Source organism: Cyberlindnera jadinii (genome assembly GCF_001661405.1).
Source record: "Cyberlindnera jadinii NRRL Y-1542 unplaced genomic scaffold CYBJAscaffold_9, whole genome shotgun sequence".
Classification (NCBI taxonomy): Eukaryota; Fungi; Ascomycota; class Saccharomycetes; order Phaffomycetales; family Wickerhamomycetaceae; genus Williopsis; species Williopsis jadinii.
The window spans coordinates 184,143-197,405 of NW_017963660.1; the positions used below are offsets into that span (position 1 = coordinate 184,143).

General features: G+C 45.6%; 5 protein-coding genes across 5 annotated transcripts; 3 read left to right on the forward strand and 2 right to left on the reverse strand.

The window, feature by feature from the left end:
* Positions 1 to 59: 59 nt before the first annotated feature.
* On the forward strand, positions 60 to 5,267 carry RPA190 (DNA-directed RNA polymerase I core subunit RPA190). The gene has a single exon (XM_020215311.1). It carries the CDS (start codon positions 309 to 311, stop codon positions 5,154 to 5,156), a length of 4,848 nt encoding a protein of 1,615 aa, XP_020069797.1. The 5' UTR covers positions 60 to 308; the 3' UTR covers positions 5,157 to 5,267.
* An 11-nt stretch (positions 5,268 to 5,278) lies between these two features.
* Positions 5,279 to 8,406, reverse strand: FUN12 (translation initiation factor eIF5B; the record flags this gene model as incomplete). Its single annotated transcript, XM_020217168.1, has 2 exons — positions 5,279 to 8,337; positions 8,396 to 8,406. The coding sequence occupies 2 exons, from the start codon at positions 8,404 to 8,406 to the stop codon at positions 5,334 to 5,336; spliced, it is 3,015 nt and encodes a 1,004-aa protein (XP_020069798.1). The 3' UTR covers positions 5,279 to 5,333.
* Positions 8,407 to 8,713: 307 nt separating this feature from the next.
* Positions 8,714 to 9,996, forward strand: RBG1 (GTP-binding protein RBG1; the record flags this gene model as incomplete). The annotated part of the gene is made up of 3 exons (XM_020216892.1): positions 8,714 to 8,735; positions 8,861 to 8,921; positions 8,979 to 9,996. The coding sequence occupies 3 exons, from the start codon at positions 8,714 to 8,716 to the stop codon at positions 9,994 to 9,996; spliced, it is 1,101 nt and encodes a 366-aa protein (XP_020069799.1).
* Positions 9,687 to 11,091, reverse strand: CYBJADRAFT_168297 (uncharacterized protein). Its single transcript, XM_020215312.1, has one exon. It carries the CDS (start codon positions 10,916 to 10,918, stop codon positions 10,181 to 10,183), a length of 738 nt encoding a protein of 245 aa, XP_020069800.1. The 5' UTR covers positions 10,919 to 11,091; the 3' UTR covers positions 9,687 to 10,180.
* Positions 11,092 to 11,926: 835 nt separating this feature from the next.
* On the forward strand, positions 11,927 to 13,235 carry FUN14 (Fun14p). The gene is made up of 2 exons (XM_020215313.1): positions 11,927 to 12,850; positions 12,931 to 13,235. The coding sequence occupies exons 1-2, from the start codon at positions 12,410 to 12,412 to the stop codon at positions 13,081 to 13,083; spliced, it is 594 nt and encodes a 197-aa protein (XP_020069801.1). The 5' UTR covers positions 11,927 to 12,409; the 3' UTR covers positions 13,084 to 13,235.
* The last annotated feature ends 28 nt before the right edge of the window (positions 13,236 to 13,263 follow it).

The following is a 13,263-nucleotide window of genomic DNA, read 5'->3' on the forward strand; positions in this document are numbered from 1 at the left end:
ATTCCCTTTTTAGAAACTGCTACTCCCTAATTCTTCTGGGAAACCAGTCTCCGTCCTCAATTGAACATTACACCACGCATTATCAGCCCGTACTACACCCATTGCTGGAACAGAATACACCTTCGATGACTACCAAACCGGATTTCCGATCTAATGAAAACTCCTCCAACCTCATCGCCTAAGAGTGCGCGGACCGCATCAAATTTTTTTCCCTCTGCTTCTTTTTCATGCCAAAATTTTCCTCTTTCAAAACACAACAAAGAACACTTTAACAGGACACAAACAAGGCCAAGTTCGAGTGTACAACAATGGATATCGCTAAACCTGTCGGTTCAGAGATTGTCTCAGTGGACTTTGGTGCTCTTACTGCAGATGAGATCCGCAAGCTGTCTGCTAAACAGATCACGAACCCAACAGTCTTTGACAACCTGGGTCATCCCATCTCTGGCGGTTTGTACGATTTGGCTCTCGGAGCGTTTTTGAGGAACTTGTGTGCTACGTGTGGACTGGATGATAAACACTGTCCTGGTCATCAAGGTCATATCGACCTGCCTATTCCAGTCTACAACCCGCTGTTCTTCAACCAACTCTACATCTTTCTGAGATCTGCTTGTCTCTACTGCCACAAGTTCAAGCTCAAGTCATTGGAGGTCCATCTCTTTGCCTGCAAGCTGAGACTCATACAGTACGGACTGCTGCTGGAGACAGCTGAGATTGACAATATGCGTCTTGACTTGGATGTCGAGGAGGACGAGGCCGAGGAGGAAGGATTCCTGTCGTCCAACCCGCAGGCTGAGAAGGACCTCATTGCCAGAAGAGAAGAATTCGTTGATGTTTCCGTCGCCAAGGCATTGTCAGAGGGAAGAACTAGCGAGTATGGTATTCAAACGGCCTCTGTTAACGAGGAGCGTAAGAAGCTGATCCACGATTTCTACAAGAGAATCTTGTCCAGAAAGAAATGTGATAACTGTTCCATGTTCTCACCAACTTTCAGAAAAGATGGATTCACCAAAATCTTTGAAAACCCATTGACCGATAAACAGGAGATTAACAACAGAGTCAAGGGTCAATCGCGTCAAAACATGATCAAGGCTGGTAACAAGAAGGCAAGTGGTGATCATGACCTGGATGCTCCTCAAAGAAGAACAGTATCTAAGGGATCCAAGTACGTCTTGAGCACTGAGGTCAGAAACATCATGCGTGCTCTCTTCAAGAGGGAGGAGAGAATCATTCATTTCTTGTTCCACTCAAGACCAAAAGCTACGGATAGAACTTCACCAGACCTGTTTTTCCTCCAAGCTGTTGTGGTTCCACCAACAAGATTCCGTATGCCTTCGAAACTTGGTGAAGAGGTCCATGAAAACTCTCAAAATGAGCTGTTGTCCAAGATTTTGACAACATCTTTGCTCATCCGTGATTTAAATGACCAAATCTCCACCGTTGAAAAGGACAAGATGACTGCTGATGATAGAAAAATCACTTTCAACAGACTCATGAATGCATTTGTCACCATTCAAAACGATGTCAATGCCTTCATTGATTCTACAAAGAACCAAAATGCCGGCGCCTCTCGTAATCCAGTTCCGGGTGTGAAGCAAGCCCTTGAGAAGAAGGAAGGTTTGTTCAGAAAGCACATGATGGGTAAACGTGTGAACTACGCTGCTCGTTCGGTTATCTCCCCAGATCCAAACATCGAGACAAACGAGATTGGTGTCCCACCAGTGTTTGCCAGAAAGCTCACTTATCCTGAGCCGGTCACTGCTCACAACGCTGCAGAGTTGCGTCAGGCTGTGATTAACGGACCCGACAAGTGGCCAGGTGCCATCCAAATTCAAAATGAGGATGGTTCTCTGATATCTTTGATTGGTATGACTTTGGACCAACGTAAGGCCTTGGCCAACCAATTGATGACTCCATCTGGTAACACATCTCATGTTATTAACAAGAAGGTTTACCGTCATATCAAGAACAAGGATGTTGTGATCATGAACCGTCAACCAACTTTGCACAAGGCTTCTATGATGGGTCATAAGGTTAGAGTCCTGCCTGGTGAAAAGACACTGCGTTTGCATTATGCCAACACTAATGCTTATAATGCTGATTTCGATGGTGATGAAATGAATATGCATTTCCCACAAAACGAAAATGCAAGAGCTGAAGCTTTGAACTTAGCAAACACCGACTCGCAATACTTGACTCCAACTTCTGGTTCTCCTTTAAGAGGTTTGATTCAAGATCACATTTCTGCTGGTGTCTGGATCACGAACAAGGACTCATTCTTTACCAGGGAGCAATACCAACAGTACATATATTCTTGTATTCGTCCAGAAGATGGTCACTCTACAAGACCAAAATTGGTCACTGTTCCACCAGCTATTTACAAACCACAACCCCTGTGGACTGGTAAGCAAATTATCACAACTGTTTTGTTGAACATTACTCCTGCTGATAAACCAGGTATCAATTTGCTCTCTAAGAATAAGATCAAGAATGAATACTGGGGTAAGGGATCAAAGGAGAACGAGGTTTTATTCAGAAATGGTGAGCTGTTGTGTGGTATTCTGGATAAGTCCCAATATGGTGCTTCCGAATATGGTATTGTCCACTCTTTGCACGAAGTTTATGGTCCAGCTGTTGCTGGTAAGTCTTTATCCGTGCTTGGTAGACTTTTCACAAACTACATCGTGAATACTGCATTCACTTGTGGTATGGATGACTTGCGTTTGACTGAAGAAGGTAACAAATGGAGATCCGAGATCTTGCTCACATCTGTTGATGTCGGTCGTCTTGCTGCTGCTGAGGTGACAAACTTGGATAAAGATGTCAAACAGAATGATCCTGAGTTCTTGAAACGTTTGGAAGAAGTTTACCGTGATGACAATAAATCTGGTATTCTCGATGCTGTCACCCAGTCGAAGGTTAACGCCATTACATCCCAAGTCGTTTCAAAGTGTGTTCCTGATGGTACTATGAAGAGATTCCCAGATAACTCCATGCAAGCGATGGCCTTATCTGGTGCCAAGGGTTCTAATGTCAACGTGTCTCAGATTATGTGTTTGTTAGGTCAACAGGCTTTGGAAGGTAGACGTGTGCCTGTCATGGTGAGTGGTAAGACCTTGCCATCCTTCAAAGCATACGAGACTGATGCCAGAGCAGGTGGTTACATCAAGGGACGTTTCTATTCTGGTATTAGACCACAGGAATACTACTTCCACTGTATGGCTGGTCGTGAAGGTTTGATTGATACTGCTGTGAAGACTTCTAGATCCGGTTACTTACAGCGTTGTTTGACTAAACAGTTGGAGGGTGTTCATGTCACATATGATAACTCTGTCAGAGATGGTGATGGTAGACTGATTCAATTCTTGTACGGTGGTGATGCCATTGATGTTACCAAAGAATCTCACATGAATCAGTTCAAGTTCTGTATGGATAACTACAATGCTCTGTTAGCCAAATACAATCCAGGTCACTTGATTGAGCATTTGGACACCGAGGTTGCATCGAAGTATTCCAAGAAGGTTAAAAAACACCTCAAGAAGAATTCTGAATCAACGAAATATGACCCAGTATTGTCCGTCTACAACCCAGCAAAATACTTGGGATCTGTTTCTGAGAAATTTGACAAGAAGCTGGATGACTTCATTTCTGAGAATCCACAACTCTTCAAGAAATCCGGAATCTCTGAGAAGAAGTTTGCTGCGTTGATGCAACTGAAGTACATGCGTTCTCTGATTAACCCTGGTGAGGCTGTTGGTATTATTGCTTCCCAATCTATCGGTGAACCATCTACCCAAATGACCTTGAACACTTTCCACTTTGCTGGTCACGGTGCAGCAAACGTTACTTTGGGTATTCCTCGTATGAGAGAAATCATTATGACAGCCTCCGCTTCTATCAAGACACCACAGATGACACTGCCAATCAAAGATGAAGTGGATGACGATATGGCTGATGCTTTCTGTCGTTCTGTTGCTAAGGTTGTATTCTCTGAGCTTGTGGATCATGTCACTGTTACTGAAACTGCTGGTGAAGGCCAAAATGCGGGTCGTGCTTACAACATTGACTTCAAGTTCTTCAACAGTGAAGAGTACCATCTGGAGTATGATGTATCCAAGGAGCACCTTGAGAAGATCATTGTGGACAAGTTCTTAAGAACTGTCGAGGTGGCTATCATCAAAGAGGTCAAGAAACAGAAGAAGCCTAATAATGAGTCCATGCCAGAGGTTGGTACTGCTCTTCCTAAGTTCAAGGACGTCGAACTTGTTTCAAAGGCAGGCGAAGATGAAGATGCTGATGACGAAAAGCAACGTTCTAAGGGCAAGGAATCCGTTTCCTACGATGGCCCGGATGATGATGAACTGGAAACTATGAGAGCTGCTGAGAAGTCTGATGAAGAGATGAACTCCGACTCAGATGACTCTGACTCAGATTCCGATTCTGATGAAGAGGAGCAAAAGTCCAAGAAGACTGTATCAACCAAGAATGCCCGTGACAGACAATCCGCAGTCTTGAGTGCACACGATCTTATCACTAAGTTTGATTTCGATGACGCCAACGGTGCTTGGTGCCAGTTCAGTCTTGTGCTTCCTGCTGGCACACAGAAGCTGTTGATGGTCAACATCATTGAAGACATCTGTCGTCGCTTTGTCGTTAAGGAGGTTCCACGTATTGGCCGTTGTCTCCACCCACAACCAGAGAATGGAAAGCGTGTGTTGACAACTGAAGGTGTTAACTTCCAGGCCATGTGGGATCAAGATGACTTCATCGACGTCAATGGTATCACCTCCAACGATGTCTACGCTGTCTTGAAGACTTATGGTGTTGAGGCTGCTAGAAACACAATTGTTAATGAAATCCAGAACGTTTTCGGCCGTTATGCCATTACAGTGTCTTCTCGTCATTTGGATTTGATTGGTGATATGATGACTAGGGAAGGTACATATCTCGCCTTTAACCGTCAAGGTATTGATTCATCTACGTCTGCTTTCATGAAGATGTCTTATGAGACAACTTGTCAGTTCCTCACTAAGGCAGTTCTTGATAGCGATCGTGAAAAGCTTGAATCTCCATCTGCTCGTATCGTGTTGGGTAAGTTGTCCGGTGTTGGTACTGGTGGTTTCGATTTATTGGCACAAATGCCAAAGGATGTGTGATCAACACATTTTAATGGATTTGGAAGAAAAGTTACACTCATGTTTTTATTGTACATTAGATATCTCTTTTATATACAATCTTTAATGCATTGATAGATCAAATGATGCCTACAAATATGGTTAAACAAAAACATGGACATTAACATGATGATATATATGATATATTCCAGGAGGAGATTATTTGATGTCAAAGATTGGTTTCAAGGACTTGATCAGGAGCCAGTCTTCTCTTGGAACAGTGTCTCTGAATGCTGGATCTTTCAAGGTGTCAATAGACTTACGTGTAATCAACGAGTACAATGTGTCTTTCTCATCAACGTGACGTCCCCAAACTGGTTGAGCGTTGGATGGGTTCTCCAAACGAACAGCAACACCAGCATTGGTTGTACCCTTCTTCACAATATCCACAGACTTGTGGTTCACTTCCATGGAAACAACCTTACCTAACACCATAGTTGTCTTTTGCTTAGTATCAGGGTCAAGTTTCACAGCACAGACAGGTGTACCAATTCTTAGAGAACCTTCAACGACATCAATACCGATGATCATTGGGTTACGTTTGTTAATGATTTGAATTGTCTTCATCACACATGGGAAGGTAGCGTACTCCAAGAAGTCCTTACGACGTTGTTCAAGAAGTTTCTCCTGGTAAGCTGTGAAGGCATCGAAGAGATGGTAAATAATGTCAGCTTGGAAGATCTTAATTCCTTCTTGTTCGGCGTATTGCTCAGCTTCTTTATCAACCTTAACATCGAAACAAAGCATGATGGCATATTCTGGAGCCTTATCAAGCATGGCTGTTGCCTTGATAACATCACGCTTGTACACTGGACCCAATCCAATAGACATGACAGGAATCTTCATATCCTTCAAGAAATCCAACAAAGCTTCCAAAGAACCAAGAGTAGATGCTTGGACGGTAACACCTTTACCAGATGTATCAACGGAATCAAGAAGACCGGTCAAATCATCCATAACTTCCTCCATCATCTCTTCTTCATCATCATCCTCACCAACAACCAACAAACGAGAACCGGCAACAGCCTTTTCAAGGTCATTGGCAGCAATCTTAACACCTAATGCAGCCTTAACTTCCTTGTGATGAACGTATTCGGATTTGATACGCAACTCACGAGCAGGTGGAGGTGTCAACAAAGCACGGATATTCGTTGCAATTGGACCGTTCATACCACATAATACAATACGATCTCCTTCTCTCAAATAACCGTTAGACAGGATAACATCAATTGTAGTACCAAAACCTTCAACAACCTTAACTTCCAAGATGGTAGCCTCAACAGAGGACAAGTACATCAATTGCTTGGACATTCTCTTTTGAGTCAACTCCAACAACAACCACAACAAATCTGGAACACCTTCACCAGTAACAGCGGAAGTTGGAACGATGGACACGTACTTGGACATGTTTCTGTTTTGGAAGTAAAGCTCAGAGTTCAACCCTTGTTCAGCAAGGGCAACCTTGATCTTGGTGTATCTGTCTTCGAATTCTTGTTGAACTGCTCTTGACTGCTTTGCGAATGAGTCTCTGAAGGAGTTGTTTGGAGTAGATTGCCAATCGTACAATCTATCAATCTTGTTCAAAGCAACAATGAAAGGAGCCTTTCTATCACGCAACAATCTGATGGACTCCAAAGTCTGTTGTTCCAAACCGTGCATGATATCGATAACCAAGATGGCAATGTTACACAACGAGGAACCACGAGAACGCAAGTTTGTAAAAGACTCGTGACCTGGTGTATCAATGATCAATAAACCTGGAACATCAAAGGTTTGCTTCTCGTACTGTGCCATGACAGCGGTCTTTTGCTTAATGGCATCGATTGGGAAGTAGGTGGCACCGATCTGTTGGGTAATACCACCAGCTTCACCACCTTGCACGTTTGTTTGACGGATCTTATCCAACAACTTGGTCTTACCAGTATCAACGTGACCCAAGATACAACAAATTGGGGAACGCATGTCAGAGCTAGGCTCAGGACTCTTCTTACCATTCTTCTTTGGCTTAGATTCGACGGAACGGGTGGCAGCAGCAGAAGCTTCCTCCTCAGCCTTCTTTTGGGCCTCAGCAGCAGCAATGGCAGCTTCGGCCTGTGCAGCAGCATCAACCTTGTCTTCTTCAATCTCAGAGGTTTCTTGAGTCTGGGTGGTGTCGTCAGATGTATCCTCCTTAGCAGGCTCAGCAGCAGCGGTTTCTTCTTCATCATCATCAGACAAGGCCATTTGTTCCCAGTCATCAACCAATGCTTCATCCTCGTCCTCACCGTCCTTGGCCTTCTTTTCAGCCTCAAGTCTCTCCTGTTCCTTCTTAGAATCTTCAGCTGCCTTGTTGTTCGTCTTCTTCTTCTTACCGTAGACAACCTTCTTTGGCTTTGGTGCCTCTTCGCCAGATCCAGAGTTCAAACCGGCAACAACAACGTTGCCAGATGCAAGAAGGGCCGCACGACGACGTTCGAGTAACTTCTTCTCCTCCTTCTGCTTCTTTGTTAGGAGCTTACCTTCAGCTTTGAGTCTTTCACGTTTGAGTCTTTCCTTTTCACGCTTAACCTCACGAGCAGCCTCTCTCTCAGCCTCAGCTGCCTTTTCCTTTTCCTCCTCCTCTTTGGCCAGTCTCTCTTCTTCCTCAGCGAGACGGCGGGCCTCTTCCTCGGCTTGCTTTTGCAATTCCAACTGCTTTCTCAAAGCTGCCAACCCAGCTGGGACCTTCTTACCTTTGCCCTTTGGCACAGGCGTTGAGCTTGGAGCAGATGCACCTTCGCTCTTCTTCTCATCCTTCTTCTCAGCTGGCTCAGGCGTGGCCTCATTTGAGCCACCAGCGGCCTTCTGCGCAGCCTGCTGGGCCTTCTTTCTGGCAGCCTGCTCTTTCTTTCTCTGCTTCTCCTTCTCCTTCTTCTCCTTCTCCTTCTCCTTCTTGGACTTGATCACAGGACCGTTACCCTTCGTCGCCTTCTCCTCCTCAGCCTTCTTGGCCTTGTTGGCCTTGTTCTTCTTCAACGTGGCCATGAAGTCGTTCCCGAAGTCGTCTTCAGTCGCCTCGCTGGCGCCCACTGGCCCGCTCTGCTCTCCTTCAGCAGGTGCCGCCGGCGTCCCAAACTCCTCAGCTTCTGGCTGATCGTACTCGATATCGTCGTCCCAGTCACCGGCTTTTTTACCTTTCTTATCCCTGCCGCAACCGCCGTTAGTAACACAGATACCGCCTAACGCTCACACGTAAAACTCACTTCTTAGCCATTGTTTCAGCAGTGTTGTGAAGCCCAAATTAGCGTTGATGCTGCGATGGCCTTCGAAGAGCGCTTGCGAAGTTGAGTGAAAAGTTTTGTAGCGTGGACAACGCAAAAAGCAAAAAAAAAAACCGAGAGGCCGCGAAAATTGCCTCTTTGGATTTTTTTCCATACTCTTCGTCTTCTTTGTATGGCAGAGCAAAAAGTGGAAAAAAACTGCTTTGAGGTGGATAGCACTGCGTTGTAGCTGGTTCTGGTGGTTGGAAGTGGCTGTTGTATCGTTGCGTTGACGAGTAGAGACGGGCAGTTGAGTTCAAGATGACGACAGTTGAGAAGATCAGTAAGTTTTTGTGTGTTTCTTGTGGCGAGTGGAAGCCATCAGCGAGGCCATTAGCGAGGGCATTAGCGAGGGCATTAGAGAGGCCATCAGCGAAGCGGTTTACTAACAGGACGTTCCATCTACAGAGGCCATCGAAGATGAGATGGCCAGAACACAGAAGAATAAGGCCACAGAGTACCATTTGGGGTAAGTGGGCACAGAGTGATTATGGTGTAGTGATATTGTACTAACGCTTGCGGACAGTCAACTCAAGGCCAAACTGGCCAAGCTCCGTCGTGAGCTTCTCACACCAACCGGAGGAGGTGGTGGTGGAGGTGTCGGTTTCGACGTTGCACGTACAGGTGTGGCGACTGTTGGGTTCGTGGGGTTCCCGTCCGTTGGTAAGTCGACCTTGCTGTCCAAACTGACTGGTACGCACTCTGAGGCTGCGGAGTACGAGTTCACCACGTTGACAACGGTCCCAGGTATCATCAAGTACAAAGGTGCCAAACTGCAACTGTTGGATCTGCCGGGTATCATCGAAGGTGCTAAGGATGGTAGAGGTCGTGGTAAGCAGGTTATTGCGGTTGCAAGAACTTGTAACCTGATCTTCATTGTGTTGGACGTTAACAAACCTTTGGCACACAAGCAGATCATCGAGAAGGAGTTGGAGGGCTTTGGTATTAGAGTGAACAAGGAGCCACCAAATATCCTCATCAAGAAGAAGGAGAAAGGTGGGCTGAACATCACAAACACAGTCCCACTGACCAAGCTGGATAAAGATGGAATCAAAGCCGTCATGAGTGAATATAAGATCAACTCTGCGGACATTGCATTCAGATGTGACGCCACTGTTGACGATTTGATCGACGTTCTAGAGGCCTCGCAGCGGAAGTATATCCCAGCTATTTACGTCCTGAACAAGATCGACTCATTCTCTATAGAAGAGTTGGATCTTTTGAAGAGAGTGCCAAACGCCGTGCCTATCAGTTCTGGTAAGGAGTGGAATCTGGATGAGCTGTTGGAAGTGATGTGGGACAGACTCAACCTCGTGAGGGTATACACCAAACCAAAGGGCAGAATGCCAGACTTCTCCGAGCCTGTTGTGTTGAGATCTGACCGTTGTACCGTCGAAGACTTCTGTAACCAGATCCACAAGTCCTTGGTTGACGACTTTAGAAGTGCCGTCGTCTACGGGTCGAGTGTTAAGCATGCACCACAGCACGTTGGTTTGAACCACGTTTTGGAAGACGAGGATGTTATCACCATCTTGAAGAAATGATCACAGTTCAAGGATACTTTCAGGTACTACAAACCAGTTAATGACAAACACACATAAAATTCAATATAAAAGCCCTAGCTTTGTATGATACCATCCCGTAATAAAACTCGTACTAATAAACCAAGCGCCCGTGTACAAGCACAACAATAATAACCAATGATGAATAATTCAGTCAATTTCAGCTCTATTGAGCAGTTCTTTTCAACACCCTCGGACTACGACGCTCAGCCTCCTCGTGGTCAGTCACATCGCAAGCGCCTCTCTTGGTTCTCATTGGTGATACTGAGGTATCAAACTGCTTTCTTGCCTTGTGGTTGAGATGGAACTTGGCCACTTCGTTGGCGAAGAATCCGTACTCATCGAATTCCTTCACAGAAGGTCTGATGGACTTCAAATAGCTGTAGCTCTGTGCAACGTCACAGTTATGGGCGTCCTGGATGTACGATAGGGCAAATGTTGACAACAAGTTGTCGTTACCGTTCAGCGAAAACAAGAGGATCCCACCACTTGGATCGGAGTGCTGTATGGCATGCACCAACAGCAGGAAGTCCTCCAACATCTTCTGGAAGTCCAGGCTTGTTATAACGGCGTTGGTGATCGTGTTGCCCGAGATCGTGGAGACCGCCGGCGTGAACTGTGTGTTGAATCTCATGAGACACTCGCCTTCATCCTCCGTGAGCTTTTGAATGTTGAAGTGTGGGTCTATGGACACGCAGCAAAACTGCTTCGGGGACAAGTCCTTCAGGTAGTAGGCACACTTCTGTGAAGCCATTATACCGAAAATGTACTTGATGTTGTTCTGGGAGAGGAACTCTGACTGTGCAACCGAGTTCAGAGGACCTAGCCACACATTGTTGGAGAGCCTCTGCGGTTGCAGCTGGTTGACAGTGGACTCAAGAAGGTGCTTGTTATGGAAATCCATCGTTCGAATGTGTCACGAATCGGCGTGTAGCAGGATCAATTGGATGGGAAGGAAGCTGTCAAAACGCGCTTGTTATACCTCTTTTGACCAGTCGTGTGCTTTAGATGCGTCAAAGATTCTGGTAAAGCCCGCCAAAAAAGAAAGAAAAAGCTTCTCGAGGACACAAAAAAAAGCCGTTGAACTTACTGCGATGAGATCAAATCTTATAGTGGGAAAATGGTCGTGGGGCCCTTTTTATTGGCGTGTCAACCTTTCTATGACAACGTAGGAATTGTGTGTTTTTATAAGTGAGAGGAGATTTGCTCTGCAGATAATTACACCTTCTGGATTGGGAAGGAGAGTGTGTGGGATTTGCCAGTGCTCAATTCCACTCAAACTTTTGAGCGAGACCTGTGCCATTTATTTGCCAAAAATTGTGCGTAACCCGAGAAACTTTTTTTCTCTTCCGCTTGTATTCATGTCTTTCCTCTTTGGGGTTTTCCGTGCAGAACAAACATCACGGCGCGAAAAGAAACGACAGCCCGGAATTGGAGATGCTGCGCAGACCATATGTACAACTCTCTTTTTTGGCCTTCGTGAGCGATTGCCCTGTTTGGGAGATTGCCTATTGGGGTTATTTCCAGGGATTTTTTTTTTCGTCCAGAGCTCCAGGTTACAAATCACAAGCCAGAATAAGCAAGAGATTGTGAGGTGGGAAGGGTCCGAGTGTAGTCGAAGAGCTCATGTCATGTTTAGGTCAGACGTGTTTAATGTTACATTTTGGTGCAATTTCACTTGCATCCATGTTTTCGAAAATGGGAGACCGTTGAGGATCTTTTACAAGGTTGATAGTTTCCATGTTATCGGGTGAAATAGCAAAGTCGGGTGGCTTGACAATTTTTTGCTGGTAGGGGGGTCCAATTTGTTCAATAATATGTGGATCCACTTACCATACACACTGGAGGAGCCCCTCCGTTGCTCCCAATATCTACACGGAAGAAGTTCCCCATTTCGACCTCCCCAAACGGTGTGCACACTGCACGGTGACACGCTAATACCCTAAGGCGCGAACGTTCTAAAAGAGGTTCGGGTGGAATTCCCGTTAGGGCCACGCTTTACGCCAGAGTGGTGTTGCCATGGTTATGGTTTTGCCATTCTGAGACTTACCCATAGGCCGGGTATCCTCAGAGTGTAAATTTCAGTATAGGCAGCACATGGAGCACACCTCCCCTTCTCCGCTCGGTTGGGACCGCAAAGTCAGCTGGGCCAACATCCAACAGTTGTGTCCGTTAGCAGTTTTGGGCCAACCCAACGGTTACCTTAGTTACCGAGGGAGTTACACTTACAGGAGAAGGGAAACATCAGGACATCCGTGGTTTCGACTAAGAGAGCACATGCCCAATAGCAAGCGAAAAAGGGACTTGGAATTTTAGTTATTCACTTCTATACACATCTTGTTGTACTTTAGTATTCAAGTTTTCAGCTGGTATTTTCCTTAGACAATTAGAGTCCATGTTCTTCCAATCCACTTTCAAAACAGTGCTACGTAACGTGAAGCAGTACAATGTTAACCGAGTGTTGAGACAGACCTTGTTTCATCCATCATGGTCAGCTTCCTCGAAAAGTCTTGTTCACGCGAGAAGCGGTTCCTCGATCTCGAAATTGGCGTTGATTGTTGGTGCCTCAGGTGCATTCGCTCTTCAAGCCCACTCAAAGATCCTAAACGAGGCCGTTAACCTAGGTACCATCGATACAAGCAAACTGCAGAGCAACATCAAGGCTGTGGATCCTACAGCACCACAACCAGCTGTCGTGAACTCCAGGCTGAATGGAAACTTGAAGTACAGACAACTCTGTTATGGTTCCCTGATTGGTCTCTTCACAGGCGTCGTTGTGGGCAAACTAAGTTCCGTGCTCGGTTTCATCACCTTGTCTACAGTCCTTCTCTTACAGGTGAGTTGTACCGGTCACCACCGATACCGGGAAATTGCAAACTACAAACTCCTCCAGACATACTAACACGACTTCCTCAGTTCCTTCAAAGCCGTGGAATCATTCATATTCCATGGACCACCATTGTGAGAGTTGGTTCCGACAGAGTTGACCTCAGAAACTTGTTCTTCGAGGATCCAAGCTTCAAAATCAGCTTCGCCTTGTCCTTCATCATTGCCGCTTTCAACATCTGAAGTGACAAATAAACACCACCTCGAAGCTTGATGCTTATAGAGGAAAAAAGTACAACCTTCTACAAGGCCCTTTATATCGATCTATGGAATCCCATGACGCTCATATATACATCTTCAACGAACAGTAGCTCTCTGCTTTGTTTATCCCTGGTGGGGGTCAGAAATGGCTGTAGACTGCGT

Coding starts and splice junctions, on each gene's coding strand:
- RPA190 (XM_020215311.1), top strand. CDS start 309: ATGGATATCGCTAAACCTGTCGGTTCAGAGATTGTCTCAGTGGACTTT.
- CYBJADRAFT_168297 (XM_020215312.1), bottom strand. CDS start 10,918: ATGGATTTCCATAACAAGCACCTTCTTGAGTCCACTGTCAACCAGCTG.
- FUN14 (XM_020215313.1), top strand. CDS start 12,410: ATGTTCTTCCAATCCACTTTCAAAACAGTGCTACGTAACGTGAAGCAG. Junction 12,851..12,930: donor CTACAGTCCTTCTCTTACAG/GTGAGTTGTACC, acceptor CGACTTCCTCAG/TTCCTTCAAAGCCGTGGAAT.